The sequence below is a fragment of the Rhinoderma darwinii genome, chromosome 7, assembly GCF_050947455.1.
Source record: "Rhinoderma darwinii isolate aRhiDar2 chromosome 7, aRhiDar2.hap1, whole genome shotgun sequence".
NCBI classification, from domain to species: domain Eukaryota; kingdom Metazoa; phylum Chordata; class Amphibia; order Anura; family Rhinodermatidae; genus Rhinoderma; species Rhinoderma darwinii.
Genome location: NC_134693.1, coordinates 129,966,629 through 129,987,423, shown reverse-complemented (window position 1 = coordinate 129,987,423; position 20,795 = coordinate 129,966,629). Strand labels below are relative to the sequence as shown.

The window sequence follows — 20,795 nt, the reverse complement described above, 5'->3', positions numbered from 1 at the left end:
ATTATACTTCCTGCACAGCAAACATCCTTTAATCCGACATCTACAGGACCAAATAGGGGCCACATTTTCCAGATTATGGGATGGCCATAGGAATGTATATACAACTCACTTTTCATGGTAAAGAACCAGTTTGAAGTTTTGTGCTGCAAACCAGTACCGGATTATCAGACTTTTTTGATTACTGAATTCGGGATTAAAGAAAGGTATTCGTGTTACTTGGATGTTAATGTGTGATGAGATCAGCCATAATAAGAGTCATCAGTAGCTCGCCTGCTTGTTGACCGTTTCCAGATGGAAACTGTACAGGGTAAAAAAAAAAAACAAAACAGGAAAATAAATAAAAACATCAAAATGAAGAATGATTATTTTATGTGTGATTTTGTTTTCTTTGTAGATGGCAGAAGGCCGACATTGCAAGGTGCACCTGTTGGACGACCGTAAGTTGGAGCTACTGGTGCAGGTATGAATTTACATATTACAGGAGTTATCAGCTGCCATCTTTGTTTTCTTCCTTCCATATATTAAAAAAAAGTAGAATGACAATTCACAGGTGACAACCAATAAGGCTGCACTTCTTGTCACTTTTGCAAAAATGGTTTCCACTGTGAAACATTCCAATTTCTCTCTAAGTAATGGGTACAGAATTACCAAACTTTGGCTGCTGCTCTTCACTTCTGATTTACTTATAAGCTGACAAATTTACATTGTGGGTGGAAAAATGTCTTTAAAGGATGAGTAAACGTGTGACATGTCCTATTGAGCCGGTACACCGCCCGCTCGGCTTTCCGAGGAAAGCGGATCAGAAATGAAGCGGCACAGCACTCACCGGAGCGCTTCTGCCGCTTCGTTTTAGCGATAGGTTGGGTTTCCAGTCCTCGGATATATCATATCAGAGATGGATCAGTGAAAGTCTGGCTGCTGAGACCCCCAACTTCGCTAAAACGAAGGTGCAGTAGCGCTCAACTGAGAACTATGCACCTTCGACTGTGATCGGCGCTCCCTATCAGGCTAAAGACGGCTCAATTAGACGTTCCACCGATCCAAACTTCTGATATGCCTCTATGACGTATCAAAAGTTTGCTATAGTGAAAATACTAGTTTTTTTTAAAGAGGTATTACCAAATGACACATTTATGTCATATCCTTAGTATATGCCATAAATGTGTGATAGGTGCGGGTCCCACCTCTGGGACCCGCACCTATGTGGAGAACGGGTATACTCGAGCCTGTCCCACCTGGGAACATAATTGATAGGGTTGAAAAAAGACACAGGTCCGAATCTATAATCCTACAGTGTCAGCAGCTAGCCTGCTTGTTGACAGTTTCCAGATGGAAACTTTAAAGAGTAAAAAAAAAAACTGAAAGATAAATGAAAACATTTGTATCCAGTCGGAGAATTGTAGAGGTGGCCGAGCAGCTGAACAATGTAACTCCCATAGAACTCTCCATTTATTCTGCGCCTGGATGCCGCCACCTCACCATGTGGGATGGGTTTTGAGAGATATGTCATAAACGTCTGAGTTGTGAATACCCCTTTAAATGCAGAATCAGACTTCCTTGCAACTCAATAGTGGTGTGTAATATTCCTATTTTGCATAATGGGCAGCCCTCCCCAACTGGCGAAATACTGTCTACCCTCATGGAAGGATAAGGACTGAGATTGCCATCTGCTCTGTAAATCTGTCTGACCCGAGACTAGAAAGTGATGCCAAGCAGGTGCTTGTAAGACACAGTCAGCCCTGTCTCGTGTGTGCCAGTTGTTGCTATAATAGAGGTTAACAGCAAAAACATAAAATAGTTAATTAAACTAAATGTCTGCGTTAGGGTGTCTATCTATCTATTTATCTAATATGTCTGTCTGTCTGCTCCTGCTACCTGTGCACCCCAATGGCGGATCATCATTAGAGCGTTTTGGGCGGCCTCCCGAGGCCGCCCAAAGTACAATGCAGTTTTGCCGCGAATCGCCGGAAAAAAATAAGACAAAACTGCATTGTGTATGTCCTGCAAAAGGACATGCAGACATAAGGTCACATGACCTTATTTCTGCAGTTCTTATTACTGTTTAGAGACCTGCTGGTCACATGACTGCAGGTCCTAGAACAGCAGCAAGACTCCATAGAGAAGACTGTGAGGTGAGGTGAGCTGCTAAATAAGTATAAGGGGATGGATTTGTTTAAGGGGTCTGGTTTGAGGGTCTGTATTTAGGGGGTCTGGTCTGGGGTTTATATTTAAGAGGTCCGTTTTGTGGTCTGTATTTCGGAGGTCTTGTCTGGGGTCTGTATTAGTTTAAGGAGTCTGTATTTAGGGGGTCTGGGGTCTGTATTTAGGGGGTCTGTATTAGTTTAGGGGTCTTTATTTAGGGGTCGGTATTTAGGTGTCTGGTCTGGGGTCTGTATTAGTTTAGGGGGTCTGGTCTTGGGTCTATATTACTTAAGGGAGTCAGGTATTGGGTCATTATTAGTGCAGGGGGTCAGGTCTGGGGTCTGTATATAGGGGATCTGGTCTGGAGTCTGTATTAGTTTATGGGGTATGTAGGTCCGGGGTGTGTATTAGTTTAGGGGTTCAGGTCCGGGGTCTGTATTATTGGGGTCTGGTCTAGGGTCTGTATTTATTTAGGGTGCTTGTTCTGGGGTCTGTATTTATTTAGGGTGTCTGGTCTGGGGTCTGTATTAGTTTTTGGGGTCTTTATTTAGGGAGTCTGGGGTCTGTATTAGTTTAGGGGGTCAGGTCTGGGGGTCTGTATTTAGGGGGTCTGAGGTCTGTATTTATTTAGGGTGCTTGTTTTGGGGTCTGTATTTGTTATCGAGGGTCTGGACTGGGGGACTGGGGGACTGCAATAGTTTAGAAGGGCTGGGGTCTGTATGTATTCTAGGATCTGGTCTGGGGTCCGAATTTATTAGTCTGAGTAAAAGGGGTTGTCCGGGCACGTGGATAGGTTATCAGTATGAAAAACCGGTCCGTGCCTGAACAACCCCTTTTAATGTATGGGCCTAGGTGTCTGAATTTTTGTGTTTCTATAAAGGCTGGAAATGTCTGCAGAAGAGAGGGGCAAAGATGTCTCATCAGGAGTAGTCGCCATAGCGGTCTGTGTCAGATGGAGAAGAAAAGAGAACGACTCCAATCAGAGAAGACGTCACCTGTGAGTCACTGGATCTATAGAGGATCTGTCCCCTCTGACATATTTGTTGTAGGAAATCCTTATATTCCACATAAAGTCTTTGTGTACCCAGGACTAATAGGCAAATGTGTGTTACCATTCCCATTGTCAAGAGGATGTGTCCCTACAAAGTGTGATACTGTCAGCGATGGTTGGAGACTGTCAGTATGTAGGGACACAGCCCTTTGACAAGGAGAATCGTAACTTTTGTCAATGCTCACACAGAAAGGTGGTATTCACTATAGACACAGCAGTGTGAAGGTGGGGAAGGGGGGCCCAAGTTTGTGTAACAGTTCAGTGCCTATAGTCTACTTAATCTGCCAATGTTGCACCCCCTATAGCTACGCCGCTGTATCTATCTCATATCTATCTATTATTTCTTATTTCTAAGGCTTAATACTGTTTTATTTTCTTGTCGCAGCCTAAGCTGTTGTCCCGGGAGTTGCTGGACCTGGTGGCCTCACACTTCAATCTGAAGGAAAAGGAATATTTCGGGATCTCGTTTGTGGATGATACGTAAGTAGCCTAAATAGTCATATTACTGTCACCCAGCTCTCCCAGAAAAAGATATAGCAGAATTCTTTTAATCCAGCATCCAATAGTGCAGAAAGTCTTGACATTTCGACACTTGTGTCAAGCACAGAACTGTATATAATATAATGTCGAATGTCACAAAACCAGAAGTAGAAACTATTTTAGTAGCAAATTTAGTGCTGACCGTTTATTCTACTTTTATATAACTGCCCGACAATCTAGATTATTTGATGATCCGTCACCAATCAGATCTCATTGATGCCGGATTAAAGGAATTTTCTTCATATTCCTGAGTAGAGTATAAGAAGATATCACAGGGTCGGCATATACTTACTCATTAATCTTTTAAGCAAGAAAATATTTCATTGCATAAAGAATATGATTAACGAGAATCTCAATGAACTTCAGAGGAAATTATTCATTACCGTTAGTCTGTGGAGCCGCTCACCACGCTCCCAGTTTAGAAACGTATAACCGAATGACGTGAAATTTGCCGGTTCGTTATTAATTTTTAACGAGCCTGACATTATGTTCTCTATCAATAGAACGGAATGGGATGAATCAATTAGTAGCGGTTCATATGTAAAATAACCTTCCCATAATTACATATTTGAATAATTTAATAGAAATGAATGAGGGCTGGGTGCCTGGCTCTGGGGGTACAATCATGCCAGGCCGCTCATATATTATACCAGCTATTTCCTGTCATTGATAGCGTTGGCCTTGGCAGCAGAAAACCCCGACATAGACTGATTTACGCTATAAAGTGTAATCTGTCATGTCCACTACACTGCGGTATTGTTTGGGGAGAGATTTGTAATCTTGATAAACTAAATTGTAAGTGATGTTCTGGGCTTGAGGGACTATTTGCACGTACAACTCATATTTTTTCTCTGATGTTTAGTTGGAGAGAAATAGCTGGTACGTGACAGACCTAGACGGGTCTAGCGGGCTCTAGTGCCTACTGCCTTAGGGATAATATTTAAAGGGACAGTTACAAGACACTTTATTATATTTAAAAAAATTGCATTATGAGCATTAGCGTAATTTTATGTCATTATTCCCTAATATTAGTGGCGTACTTAAATCAGAATGGTAGAAATTAAAGAAGAGCTTCAGTGGAAACGCAACTTTCCATGTCTGCACCCCCACCTGACTGTATACCACCCTCTACACTTCTTTTATATATACTGCACTTACTTTTTGAACTGCTGCCTTGTCTGTGCGTTAAAAACGCCTCCATCTTGATTCTTAGATTTCCCCAGCTTTCTCTTCCTCTCTGCTTTGCTATCAATCCCATGATGCTTCAGCACCGCATCACATGATCAGCTAAAGTGCATACCACTTCTGCATGCTGGGGGACACTGTGATTATACATCTCTCTATATTCTCCTAAATAAGCTGAGAAACCATAAGTATACAGACAGGGAGGCTGCGCTATTTTCTTCTACATTATACCTGTGTGACAGAAACGTATCAGTAGTAGCCGATGATAGAAGTTTCTGCCCCCCCCCCCCCCCCTGTGTAATACTAGTGGTACAGGAACTGCTGAAGCCTGTGATGGGTGACACAGATCTCCATAGACTCAAGTAGAGAAATTGTCACCGAGCCGGATTCACACTGCTGGTAAGCAACCATTCCGGTCTGATATATAGAGATAAATAACAGAGACTGACACATGGAATATCAGAATGGAGCACATGGGAATGTTTAGTTTTGGCTAGTGTGTCCCTTTAATTTTAATAAAGTTGTAGTACATTAGGCGGAGCTGAAAGTGGGGAATGGGGACCATTAAAGTAAATATAGGACAGACTGCACCTATAAACCAACTAGTCACAAGATAATTTGCCATTCTGAAACAGGGGCTGCAGCTGCCTCTATTCATATACACAGTGCTCATTGAGCGCTGTGTAGAAGAGATCAGAGAAGATAGAAGCAGCGAAAGCATTCAGCTGCCCGATTGCTTGGGCAGCAAGCTAAAACCTGCACCGTAAATACTATATGGCGCGGGTTTTAAGGACCCGTATCGCCGGACGTATATACACTGGGAACCAGTTAATGCCTCATGCACACGACTGTGTGTGCCGGCCGGGTCCCGTCCGTGATGCGTCGGATGATAGGACCTGTCCTATCTTTGCATGGATCGCAAAGTCGGGTCTGTCTTCACGGACCGAATTAAACCCCTATAGTGAATGGGTCCCTGAAAACTATTGGGTGCCACTCGAATGACGTGAAAAACGTCCCGAGTGGCACTCGATCGTGTGCAACTGCACTACATTATTTAATTCTACATACCTGAAGCCGGCACTAGGGAGAGCTAAAGAGTTCAATGTCTGACATGACACAAGGTCTTCGTCACTAGTATATAGCTTTTGGTAAAGTCTATAAGTCCAAATCTCTCGATCCTCCCCATTATCTTCAGCAAGAGCAGGAACCAAAGACAGGAACATTTTATTATTGTATGAAGATTCTTCCTTGAAAGAACCTTTTTAAAGGGGTTCTCCGCTTTAGACAATCCCTACTTGATCAAAGGGTCTCTCTTTATAATAAACTAATCACAAAATGTTCCCGTTCTAGGAGCCCTAGCGATCAGCTGTAATCTATGGGGAAATCTGGCAGTAAGTGTTTCTCTGCAGCGCCACCACGGGGGAAATTAGGCATTACACAGTTTATTATAATGTAATAAGTGTACAGTGTAATGCAGGACAGGACAGGTCCTCCAGAGCGAAAGACACTCTTTATAACCGCTCTCTACTCTGGCCAAGAGATAAGTAGAGAGGAAGGACCCCCCTCTATTAAGACAGAAATCCCTAATTGGTTATCTGAAAATGGGTTCCCTAAACTGGACAGTCCCTTTAAGACATAGTATCTTGTCATTCTAGTGGGATCTACGAATGAACACTCTGTATGATAGGCTGCTAGACCCTTCTGGTTGTGACATGCTGTCCATATTGATGTCACAGCTGCGGCCAGCGGTTGGGTCATGTTGTGTACGGCACGTCGCTACTGTAAACAAGACGTGATAGGGGACAATGGCGCCCCAACAGGTAGTATATTATTTGGTTTTTTTTCCCCATGTGGATCCTGTTGGGGGTTGTTTTTACGGGTAGGAGAACCTCTATAACAACAAGTTATTTATCTTATGCCAACCACGTAGTTGACTCAATTTTCCCATCTGAAATATACATCATTAATAAAGGTGCACATGTATGAGAAACTAAATCTATAAATTCTGACATATATCTCTTCCCTCCTGCAGGGGTCAGTACGCTTGGCTGCAATTAGATCAGAGAGTGCTCGATCATGACTTGCCAAAGAAAACGGGCCCAGTAACACTGTATTTTGTTGTAAGGTAAGTTATCGCTTGTTTACAGTTAAAAAAATCAAATTTACAGTGCTATGGAAAAGTATTTGCCCCCCCCCCCTTCCAGATTCTATGTATTATTGCATGTCTATCACACTGACTTTTTTGAAGCATCCATAGGTGTTGTTAACTTATAATATAGTTACATAGTTAATACATCTATCTATCTATCTATCTATCTATCTATCTATCTATCTATCTATCTATCTATCTATCTATCTATCTATCTATCTATCTATCTATCTATCTCATATCTATCTATCTCATATCTATCTATCTATCTATCTATCTATCTATCTATCTATCTATCTATCTATCTATCTATCTATCTATCTATCTCATATCTATCTATCTCATATCTATCTATCTATCTATCTATCTATCTATCTATCTATCTATGTATCTCATATCTATCTATCTATCTATCTATCTATCTATCTATCTATCTATCTATCTATCTATCTATCTATCTATCTATCTATCTATCTATCTATCTATCTAATATCTATCTATCTCATATCTATCTATCTATCTATCTATCTATCTATCTATCTATCTATCTATCTATCTATCTATCTATCTATCTATCTATCTATCTATCTATCTATCTATCTATCTATCTATCTATCTCATATCTATATACTCTTCCAGGGTGCATACTTATTTATATGGACTCATAATAATAGAAAAGCTTTGGTTATTTTTTGGGATTTTACTTCTCCAGCAGGGTGCGCTATTTACCCATTATGTGCAGCAAGGTGAAGAGAGCTTTGCCATTGCAATGTACATGCAGTTTGCTGGACACAACTTGTTGTGGGTGTTAGCAGCTGTCTATTGTATTGTAGTCCTCTGATGATGGTCTTAGTCAGCGGGATGAGCACATACACACCCTGTGAACTGGGTCAGAGGTATTTTAACATTACACTGGATGTAAGCTGCAATCAGCATTATATTATCTTATAAACTATAATATTACCGCATAATGATAGAGGGTGAATATGTCCTACTGTCCAACAACTTTAACATACTGACCTGTGCACCCCTGCAACTTTAATTAGCGAGCCAAGTCTATGAATATCTATATCTATATCTACATATGCATACATACAGTATATATAAAGATAAGGTTGTTAATATCAGACCCAAGATCAGACCCCTGTATTAATATCAGAACCAAAATCAGACCCTTATATTAATATGAGACCCCAGATCAGACTCCCTAAATATATCCAGATTGCAGACCCTCTACCTTAATTCAGACCCAAGATCAGGCGAAATAGAAATATTCAGACCCCCAGACCAGACATTATACTTACCCTCCTCGCTCTCGGCTCTTGTTCAGCGCCGGGCACTGGACAGCGTCAGGACCTAGTGCAGCGGCGCCAGGAGCAAGGAGGGTGAGTATACACGCCATTATGTATTGGATTCATTCAATAGATAACAGACAATTATTATTCTTTACTGTTGAGGTGACCAATGCTTCACCCCCTCTACATTCTGTGTCCGGGGTAAGTGCCCCGGTAGCCCGCCCCCTATTAGCTACACCTCTGGACAAAACCACTCCTTTTTATTTGATAGGTCTCCAAAAGAAGAGTTGATTGGGGGGACCAAGTGCTTGGACTCCAGGAAGGCTTATAAGTGGTCATAGCAGATATCTACGGACAGCTTTACACTGACCACAGATGGAAACCTTTATACAGGGGCGTCACTCGCACATAGTAATAAGCCGTGTTTGCGAGCTTGTTACTGTAATGTCTAGAATGTGTGAAAGTGTTATATAAATTAATGAAAAGTTACGTCCCCTGTAGAGCTATATAATCCACAGCAGTGCAGAATGTGTTGCCTCATTCTACTGAAGTATTGTCGAGAAAACAAAAGACAATAAAGACCTGGTTTTTATTCTTTACGATGCCAGACACAGAGAAGCTTTCTTTTTTTACAAGCTCCTTAGCAACTTGTGGCCGATGAACAGGCTGAAAAAGCTTCAATGCAATGAATTCTTCCTGCAAAGACTTTGATACTTGTTTTCAGAAAAAGAATGAGTTCAGAATAGAATGAGCCATACAAAGAGTTAAAAGGGTCCCTCTAGGATTAGCTGTGACACTGCTGCGTCCTCCAGCAATCACTCAGATCAATCTGTTGGGAACTCTGCAGCAAGTGTTCCATTTCCCTGCAGTGCCACCACAGGAGAAATGAAGCATTACATTGAAATCAATAGACTGGCTGTGTAATGCATTGACATGTTGGGTCCTCCAGAGAGAGAAACATGCTAATTTTAGCTGCTGTGGTTAATAGATGATGATCATGAATGGGGGATCCCCCTTTATTAATTCTGAATTCCCTAATAGGGTATTTATAAATGGGTTTTCTTAACCAGAAAACTGGTCTGTTTTTTATTGCTGATGCATGATGTTACTATTGCGTCCTGGGAGGTTTGATTGACTGCATCTGATTTTAATTCTGTATTGTCCTAGATAAGCGATTGTCTTCCTGAGCCCTGCCTTTATAAACACTGGAAGCGTGGGCTAATGATGGCCGGATGGGCTAGTTACTCATCTGAACCTCAGCCAATATGTTGCACCCATTCTATCACAATAACTACACAGGGCAAAGTCACTGAGACCAGGAATAAAGAAATACCATTATATAATATGTAGAGGAAAGGGCATCGTGTTTAAACTAGCAGACTGGTATTACTGGTTTTGTGAGTTTTACCGCAGGTTGAGTCTGCCACAAACACTGCCGGAAACGTTCAAAAAAAGTTTGGCCGGAGAGAACTGCAAGCAGCTTGTCGGCCAGGACGAGTGAAAGGACATAGTCACTTTATAATATTTGCAGACATGCATGATCTGGACTCTGTGAAGTTTCTGCATGTGTGAAGCTGCAAAAAATCACCAAATTCACTATAGACGTTTATGGGATATCTATAGGATATGCCATATAAATCAGATTAGTGGGCGTTCCACCGAGAATGAAGGTGTTTGGTCACCTGTTGGGGAGGTGATCACTTTCTATTATAGTCTATGGGAAATATGGATACAGACGACCTGCTTCTTTTCCACCTGAAACGGGAATATACATACCTCTTCTCAGATTTGGTAGGGATCTTAATTATCCTATCAATCAGACATTAATAGCAAATGCAATCAATATACCATAAATGACTTTGGTAGGAAAACCCAGCAAGGTCCCTGTTGAATCCCCTAGGATAATAACCAAGTGTCCAATACTGGGGAGCATGAGTCAAGTTGTATGCACTATGCTCCCCCTAGTGGTGACTGCAGGAAACCAGAATTTTATCTTTTTACACTTTGGTTATTGTCACAATCTGGGGGTATGTGGACCCACTGGGCCGTACCGCCGTAGAGGGAGAGCAGCTGGCCGAACAGTGTACCAAGTAAAGTTTATAGTCCGAATAAGGGTACCTATGGTAGTTCAGACAGTAGCGATGGTTAGGCGCGGATGGGACCTTGGCAGCAGACACCGGGCGTGGTGTAACACAGCAGACGTGATCGGTGGCACAACACGACTCCAACTCTCTAAGGCACAGGAACAAGTTAGCACGGGATACAGGTAGCAGGAACGGGAACACTGGGAACTGGAAAACACTAAGGGACCATTTGCAAGACTAACACAGGTAAACACAACAATGCTTAGGCAATGAGTGACGGGGCAGGGCCCTTCTTATAGTCCAGGGTGATTATACAATTCTAAACATGTGCACACTGGCCCTTTAAGACCAGGACTGAGCTCGCGCACGCACCATAGTGGTCACTGCAGGCCAGGACGACCGCATGTGCTGGCATCTCTGGGAAGGAAGGCGTTGGCAGGATGAGAAGAGTATGCGGTCTGCAGCCGCGGATGTTACAGTTATTCATGGGAAATAGAGCTCTATATCAGAAAAAAAAGCCACTTTGCATGATAAAAAATGTAAAGTAAATTCAATCAGCACAGAATAGCCCCCAAATGGGGTCTAAGGGTGAATTTTCACTATAAGTCTATTTCCTCTAGCCTGTGAGGTCTTACAGACAGGGTCTCCCCTCTTTTTCTTCCATTGTTATTAGAGGTTCTTTAATTATGAAACTTTCCCTTGTTTTTATCATTGTATATGTTATTATTATTATTGTATATGCTGTAGTGTTCTTCAGCGTGATGACTGGCGGAAAGTCCATGAAAATATCTGCCCCTACAATCACTACTTTATCTCCTGTATCTCCAGTTCTGAGAATCTCCAGGTTGGTTGGTATACCGGTGTGTGACTGATATTGCAGGAAGATACCGGTAGGCCTTGTCCCATACCCAGTAATATGCAGGTAGTTACCAGTACACCTTATCATTAACCAGTTGTGTTCAGACAGATCCAAGTAAACCTAAATCCGTAATTAGTAGGATCATAGATAACTTTAGAACGAGGCGGCGACTACTGAGAAGTTTCATTCTGTCGTCTAAAAGTCCATAAGTTTTTACCTATCTATAGTGAGTCTCAGGCTTCCATTGAGTTACAAGAACGTACCTGTCTGATGCCCTGCAGTCTTTTCCGAACATGAAATTGACACCGAGATGACCTTCACAATCCAGCTCCAGACAATGAAGACGCCTGTTCATTATTCTGTATTGCTCACAACTTCACACATTTTTACTGTTTAAAACATAATAAAAGACACTGAAGAGAGAAAGTCTACGGTTTCTTAGTTATCTAGCTGCTGGGTTTCCAAGAAGATGCAACAATAAGATGTTGTACATCCAGTTGAGCATTATATCCAACAAAAGCCGTAATTATGGTCATGGAATAAATGTTTGTCGTGGTCTTTCAATTAGTGTTGTATATAGGATTGGCGACAGCTGCAGATATCATTCCCAGCACAGATCCGCTCCAATGTTATAAAGACCTGCAAAGGGTAAGCCAAATTAAAGGGTAACTAAACTTTCAAAAATCTCCAGACATGTCATAACGATATATCAGAAGTTTTGATCGGTGGGGGTCGGAACCCCACCAATCGCTAAAACGAAGGGCAGAAGTGATGGGGTGAGCGCTGAGCCGCTTTGTTTCTGATCAGCTTTTCTTGAAAGGTCAAGAAATCAAATTGGTGTACGGGCTCAATAGAAAGTCTATGAACCCGTACACCAATTTCTTGGCTTTCTGAGAAAAGCTGATCAGAAATGAAGCGGGTCAGCGCTCACCCCATCACTTCTGCTGCTTCGTTTTAGCAATCAATGGGGTCTCAGTGCTCAGACCCCCCCTGATCAAAACGTCTGACATGTCACTATAACATGTCAGACGTTTTTTTTTATAGTTTAGTTACCCTTTAAAGTATACATGGTAAACGAGCAGCGATCGGCAATACATCTTGTGGATCGGCGCTCGTTTGCTCCATTCAAACAGGGAAATGATCAGAATATATAGGGACGACAATAGGTAATACGATCATTCGTCCCCATACATTTACATCTTGTTGGCAGCACATCCCCTGTTAACACGGGGTGATGTGCTGCCGACAATCGACCGTTTTTATGGACAGATATTCCATACAAGAGATGGCTCCATACACTCTCCAAAATGCACAGAGCTATTATATGGCACCCATAGACATCTATAGGGGCCCTACTATACCTAGGTATTCCTCTGATATGGAGCCATTATCCCCTAAAATTTCTGTAGCATGGACTCCATGTGGATGCAGTGTGTTACCCTAAGAAATACTGCCATTTACAAGCTTTGCGGAGAGAGTCACTGGTCTCAGCAGAGCACACCCCCTTCCCATCTCAAAATGGGAAACCATCGAAAACAGATATGCGCTTGACTGTTTCCGCTAGCCCCATAGACATTTAATAGAATGTCAGTGCACGTGTGTGACCGCCGCTTCAACTCCTCCTCACTGCGATCAATGGGCTCGGGACACTCGTTCTAGGGATTGGTAGGGGTCCAAGCGGTGGGGCCCCCAGTGATCATACATTTATCACTTATCCTCCGGATAGATCATAAATGTTCTTAGTGTGAAAACCTCTTTAAAGTGCCAGTGCCTAATGCAAAATCTGTAACAAGACCCTTCACCTAAAATGCAGCATTTATAATACTGGCAGAGCTACGCCCTTGGTCACAACTAATAGAACAGTCCAGTTGCTATATTAGTATAGTAGCGCCAACAGAGGCATAACTTAAAGCACCTGTGCCCAAATGCAAAATCTGTAATGGGACCCCCTAACTATGAGTTGCTGATATCCTCCTGTGGGGTAGAAGGGTAATTGGGTCCTTCAGGCACCTGGGCTCAGGTGTAACCGCAATTTCTGCATCTCCTATAGTTTCGCCCCTGAGAGCCAATAAATGCCTATTAAAAAAAAACAAAAAAACTAAAGTGGGCCCACGGGGGTTTTTGGATAGAGTTACCTTTTAAAGCTATGTTTATTATAAACAATTGTGATGCTCCATTTTTTATAGTCTCATGTTCAGGTTTTGCATTCCACAATCGTCCACAGGGAGGTTTCATTCTACCAGGATATGGGTATTTACATGTCACAGCAGACGCTTACAGCTGCCTGAAATGTATTAGAAAACCAATTTATTGCAAAATGGAATTTCGGTTTTATGCCAAAGGAATGAGAGAAACTCTGTTTACATGTTTTATATTACACTACGACTAGAGATTCTATATTTTTTTCCTTCTAAATTAAGTTTTTTCTTTGTCTTCTCAGTAAAATTGCTTTGTGACAACCCTGTAGTTGTATATCAGAATCAGACAGAATTGGTATTTTGCCCCCTGAGGTTTTACATCTTGCAGAAAGTTGTTGTTTTTTTTAAACATCATTTATAAAAGGTTATCCTACACAATCACCTACAGGGAACCTGAAAATAACCTACACTTATGTATTCAGGAATTGCATATATAGAAACATTATACACACATATATATATATAGTATTTATTTATATGAAATTTCTGAATACATAATTGTATACATATATGTATATATATATGCAGTATATACTGTATATAAATCGCTTTACTAAATTACTAGGACTCACAGCCATCAAAATTCTGCTTGTTGTTATTGGAAACAGTCAACAAGCTTGTCAACCGACACACCCCCAACAGTTTAGCTGAGCTCTTATAAAGCGTATATATGACATTTCCCAATTTTATTCTACAGAGCAAGCTCTATGCTGATATTGAGCGAGCGAAAATGAGATTTTTAGCTATATAGCCTGCAGAATTTTGAATGCAGCTCTGGACTAAACCTTAAAGCGTTTTTTCCATCACTTACTGATTTAGTAGGGGTTTCATCTAACTGGATCGCCACTAATCCTTAGAATGACGGGACTGTGGTCTCTTCGTTATTCAGATCGGCGGAGGTCACATATTTTGGACCCACACAGATCAGAATGATGTAACATATACTGGAAATATACCATAACAGTCAATTATGGGAATATTGTAGATGAAAAAAGACAAACGTGACACGGTGATTGACATTCACTTAGGGATGGTGCCCTAAGTAAATATATATATATATAGCAATGCAAGCATATAAAGAATATCTAAACTTTAGGACCACAGCTTCAGCATAGTCTTATATTGTTATGGAAATGTAATAGAATCCAGTACAATACGGGGGTAATTATGATCACAGATAAGACGTGACAATAAATTACGTATTTAAATAATAATGACACATTTTACCATAAAATGCCCCCCCAGTTTCCTTTACAATGACATCAAGTGAACAGGGTTAATCTTATCTGGCTATAACATGCAGGACTAATATTAGAAGTTACACTTTAATTATATGCGTTCGTATAAAAAAAAACACAAGACGGATCCTCTAATCTGCAATACTGGACCACAACTGAGCGAGGAGCCTACTTATCTCTACAGAACACCAGTCCCATGCTGTCATATCCTGCCACTACTAAACAGTGAGACCCCTGGGAGCCATACGCAGCCACCGAACACACGACTCGGTCTCCTAATTGTATCCTATAGGTTTAAAATCTGCTCGTTCAATGATGATAATGGGCTCGCCGAGTATTATATCCGAAGAAATAAAAATATTGTGTTTCCTTTGTGGCTTGTAATAATTGACATCGAACAAGGAAATTGAGTTTGGGTTTAAAAAAAAATCTCATCTCTCAAGAGTGTGCCGAATAATTCTCACTCTGCAATCAGATTATATTAATTGAATTAATAATTAATTTGTAAAGAATCCCTTTTTGTTAGAAGAATCCCTCAACCATAAGAATATCTCAAGGTATCCCACTACTTGGATCCCCAGCACCCAACTATAATCTGTGGGGGAAGCTTCCAGCAAGTGTTCAATTTCCCTGCAGCTCCACCACAGGGGAAGTGAAGAATTACAACATGTAATGATTGTTTCCTCCAGAGGGAGATGCTCTTTTGTAATCACTCCCTGCATTGACTAATAAATGAGGGTCCTGAAAGGGGAAGCCCCTCTAATATGGTATTTAAAAATGGGTTTTCAAAACCAGACAACTTCTTTATATAGGGCTTTATAGAGACGCATAGAGGTTTTTACGGTAAATTTGCCAAATTTGAAGTATAAAAAAAAAAGAGGTAAAAACAATTCCAATATTTTTTCATTTCAGAATTGTGTGCAAAATTAAATTTTCCTATGGGGACAAACCTTACATTTTTGGTGTTTGTGTTTCATTATTGGGATATTTTAATATTTTTCTTAACAGGCATTTGTTGGGGACCCTATGGGTCTATATTAAAGCCTTGTAACCACTCCGTTTGTTTGCTATGTGTAGATCCTTGTTTCTAATGCCGGCATTGCCCCTAAGATCTAAAAACCGGCAGTAAATATATCTCACCGGGGTGGTCACCAACCTTTTTCAAAGACCTGAATGGCAAATCAGCAGGAGAGCAACAGATTGCACGCCTCTGCCATGAGGATTAATTTTAAGCTCCTGGGCCCCAATGTAAAATCTGTAGCAGCTCCCTCTTATCATGGGCCATTTATAATACTGGTGTCTTCTTTTGTGACAGAAGCGCCTTTAGGCGCCCTCAGGCCCCAGGGCCTAAGTGCGACTGCTTACTCTACACCCCCTGTAGCTACACGACTGCTGCTGCCCTAATGTATCCATTAAACTGGCTTGGAACCAGATTTTCTTCTATTCTGGTCATGTGATGTTACATATTAAAAGGGAGGATGGGTACAAACTGGAACCGATTGGCAATGCCCATTGTGCGCTGACCCATTATGAGCTGGACAAACTGTGTTAAGCCGAGTGCTAGCTGGATGTGAGCGGGAGAAATGATTCATACTGCTTTTTGAAACGACTCTGATTCTCTGTAACTCAATCGTTGGATGAAAGTGAAAGGTTTTTTATTTTTTTGTTTCATAATTTAGTAAAAATCTGACAGCGAAAGTAAAATGTTAATCTTAGAATTTCATAATATTTCTTGTAAGCACAACATAGTGTAAGCTTGAATATTAGTGACTTGCTTAAAAAGAAATTCAGAAATCTGCCAAATTTGGCAGATTTTTGCAGGACTGTTTCACAAACTTTAAAATGGGTTGGACTTAGGTAAAAAATTGTGAGACTTATGTAAGTTTGCCTAAAAAGATTTTAGGATGCCGATCCACAGACACATATATGCATTTATATACTATTTGAATGACTGTCTAAAGGCCGTTTTACAGCGGCCAATTATCGGGCAAACGAGCGTTCACGCGCGTTCCTGACAATTGCTCTGTGTAAACAGGGAGACGCGCTGCCGAAATGATAGAAATGTATGGGGACGAGCGTTCAGAGTAACGAGCACTCGTCCCCCTACTAGCTCCTTGTGAAAGGAGCAAACGAGCGCCGATCAATGAGCTGTTTCATTGATCGGCGCTTGTTGCACAGGCCAAAATAAGGCGTTGTAAAAGGAGCTTAAGGCTCTTCACATATTCGCTATGACATTCCGTCAGGGATTTTGTCACTTTTGACTACAAAAACAGCACAGCATGCAGCGTTATTTTTGCTGTTAAAATAACAGATCGGTGTCGGTCACCGCTTGGATCCATTGTCTAACGGATATGGTACAGCGATATAGAAGCCATGATGCTAGTGTGAATGGAGCCGTACTAACTAAATTTAGGAGGAAAATTGTGACTTCCTGTTTAAAATTATTCAATTGTTCGTGATTTATTTTTTAAATCCAAATACAAAAATTTTTGTTCTTTTATGTGAATACATCACAAACAATAACTTCTGTTTCCTATCAGAGAGTTATACATTTCTTTAGCAGTTTCCTGTACATCATTAGGGTAACATGGGAACATGGCAAGACAGGAAGGAGCACGGGGGGTGGTCAGGTCGGAAGAACATCTCTGTAAACATAAAAAGAGCACAAACACCGAAGTAAACAAACATCTGCACGAGAAATCTATAAATCAGTCACCTTCAACCTGTGGCTCTGCAGCTTTTGCAAAACTACAAGTCTACGGCTATCAGGGCATGCTTGGAATAGTAGTTTTGCATCAGCTGTTGAGCCACGGATTAGAGACCACTTCTCTAAATAATGGGGGTTCTCTCTATGCCAGTTAATTAAATTAAAAGACAACACAGACATGTTTGTTGGGGTCCACATTCATTTACATTGAATAGATTGACCATTTGCGACACATCAACCTTTGTCTGGGCACTTGCCCCCAGCCCCTTCCCCAAATGCTGCGGGTCACCACCTGCCGCTACTGTGCCACCACTATGCCAGCTGCTTCTGCCTGCAACCAGCTGGCCCTTCAGGGTAGCTTCCAGCAGGGACGTAACTATAGGCAGTCCTGAGGTAGCAGTCGCACCCAGGCCGTGATACCCATGGGGGCCTACAGACCTATCTGCAAGTCTGCCACATAAGAAAACACTATTATTATACGTGGCACATGGTAGGTGGTGGGCCCTGTTAAAGATTTTGCATTGGGGCCCACGAGCGATATCCGAGACTACCCTCAGCATGCACATTGCAACGCCCACAGCTGCCAGGCTGAGCCCTGCCACACACAATACATGACCACAATTGAACAAGGCCCCTTTCCCCTAAGCTTGCTTTGTCTCCCACTCTCAAAAGGCACTGGCATAACCCCTCTCCAGCCCTTCTTATAAACCTCTTCTTCCCGTCTTCATCTCACCTTTCACCCTCCTGTAAATCTATCCCCTTAGCCCCCCACGTCTTAAGGGGTTTTCCCATAATCAATATTTATCATCTATCCACAGGATAGGTAATAAATAGCCAATTGGTGGGGGGTCCAACCACTGGGACCCCCGCCGATCACTACAGCGGGCTTACCTTGCCGTTTCTGGTAGCCCCATATGAATGAAGTGGTACTGCACATGCTCGGCCACCGCTCCATTAATTTCTATGGGGCTTTCAGGAATGGCAAGGTAGCCCGTTCTAGTGATCGGCGGGGGTCCCAGCGGTCGGACCCCCACCGATCAGTTATTTATCACCTATCCTGTGGATTGGTGATAAATATTGATTATGAGAAAACCCCTTTAACTTCAACTGATCCTCCCCCTTCAGACAGGCTGGAGCCCGTGTATTGGGTAACATATGAGGATTTTTATAAGCAGAAAGTGAAGCTCTTTCTTAAAGGGGTATTACAACAAGTTACCCCCTATCCATATGGTAAGGGGTAACTTTCTGATGGGTGGGTGTCCGAAGGGAGTGTCCCTGTGTCAACCTGCTACTCTCTGGAGGATATCATATTCCCTGCAGGTCTGTCAGCACAATATAGACTATAGTAGTATTAGATGTCATGTGTGACTTGCAATGGGAGATGTTCTTTTGTCTATTCATATTAATACAATGAAGGAGGAAAAATGTATAAATCCAGAGTTTTGTAATTGTTTCAAAAACAAATCCCTCCTGATGCCGTCATGTTACTTTACTGTCATTTTGAGCAAGGCATAAAAACTACGCTGATGGAATTTTTATGTTTACTTTGGAAAGATATGCTTTCTGCAAGACTTCATGATGAAGTATCTGTTGATATTTGGTACTGCCGTCACACTATTGACCAATGTTTTACTATACACAAACATAGAGTAGGTTATGGTCCTCCTGCATCTTCACTTCGTTCTTTACTTAAAATACCATTACTAAAGAAATTGGATTGGCCCTTTAAATATTTAAAGGGCCAGTAACCCAGTATTACAAGATTAGTAGATCACCAAGTTATGTAGCTGAATGAGAGCAAAGGATACAGGGAAAAAATTTCCATTTATAAATCTGAGAATTCTGGGTGATAACTAGTAACGTATCCTTATTGGATGTCACCAAGCTTTTACAGATATTACACACAAAAAAAACAAACACGGGGCTATTTACTGGTGACTTTTTATTATATTAGGGGAAATGTTCTTTAATACACACTGCAATATCAATCTTGCCAAAAGTCTTGATTGTCACGGAACTGTTACAAGAACCGGACTACAAAAGGCGTATGGGTTAGGCCTGATTTACACAAGCGTGTGCGTTTTGCGCACGCAAAAAACGCGGCGTTTTGCGTGCGCAAAAGGCACTTAACAGTTGCGTGTGTCATCAGTGTATGATGCGCGGCTGCGTGATTTTCGCGCAGCTGCCATCATTATGACACTCCGTTTGTATGTTTGTAAACAGAAAAGCACGTGGTGCTTTTCTGTTTACATTCAGAGTTTGACAGCTGTTGCACGAATCACGCAGTTCGCACGGAAGTACTTCCGTGCGGCATGCGTGGTTTTCACGCACCTATTGACTTCAATGGGTGCGTGATGCGCGAAAAACGGCGAAATATAGAACATGTCGTGAGTTTTACCCAGCGGACTCACGCTGCGCAAAACTCACGGACTGTCTGCACTGCCCCATAGACTTGTATAGGTCCGTGCGAACCGAGTGAAAAGCACGTGCGTCGCACGGACGTATATCACGCTCGTGTAAATGAGGCCTTATACTAACTTCTATCATTAAAACAAAAGGGTGTTTCAGAATGTTTTGGAGATTAGTATCACTTGAGCAGCAGTAACGTGGGTCGAGCAATACTTCTGGCCACGGACGGCCTTAATGCCCTATGACACTGGCCGATTTTGGCCGGTGCAGCCACCGCCTATCAACGATGTCTCGTTTGCTCCTGTCACACGGAGCTATGGACGGGGACGAGCGGTCGTTACTCCGCGATCGCTCGTCCCCATACATTATTATCATGTTGGCAGCGCCTCTCACTGTTTACACAGGAAAATGTGCTGCCGACAACGATAATATTTTACTTTTTTTAAACGATACGACCAGCAGATGATCGTGTGTTTGCTCACAATGCCTATACAGTGCTCAAATAATACCAACATATAGTGACCATATAACAGCTCCATACATAAAGTAATCTAATAAAATGCTATACAATAACGAAATAATACTGGTTCTTTCATGCCTTGGGTGCCAGGCCCCCTGTAATGCCCCCTTCAGCAGAGGTTGCATACACCTAAGGCCAGCCCGGCTTGTGGCTGTATCTAAATAGGCATCATGATACATGGACTTTGGGCTTTATGCAGTTGCCTCAATTGCCTTTTCTTAAACCAGCCCATGATTTAAGGATTTATCAAAGCAGGTGCAAAAGAAAAGTGGTGCAGTTGCCCATTGCAACCAATCAGATTCCAGCTCCCCACTGCATGGTAAAGATTTGCAGCAAGGTAGGATTCACTTTACTGCACTGAAGAGAACCTTATTATAATTTTTTTACCGAAAAGTTGCACTTGAATAAATGAAATTAT

General features: G+C 41.8%; 1 protein-coding gene across 2 annotated transcripts in view; it reads left to right on the top strand.

Moving 5' to 3' along the window:
- The window catches only part of LOC142658178 (FERM domain-containing protein 4B-like), a 183,952-nt gene that overhangs the window by 67,128 nt on the left and 96,029 nt on the right, over positions 1–20,795 (top strand). Inside the window, exons 2-4 of one of the 2 annotated variants that reach the window (XM_075834025.1) lie at positions 395–460; positions 3,579–3,673; positions 6,951–7,043. In XM_075834025.1, coding sequence (XP_075690140.1) covers positions 395–460; positions 3,579–3,673; positions 6,951–7,043 — 254 coding nt within the window. Of the gene's footprint in view, positions 1–394; positions 461–3,578; positions 3,674–6,950; positions 7,044–20,795 lie in introns of those variants that run through there. The other variant, XM_075834027.1, reaches the window with a different exon arrangement.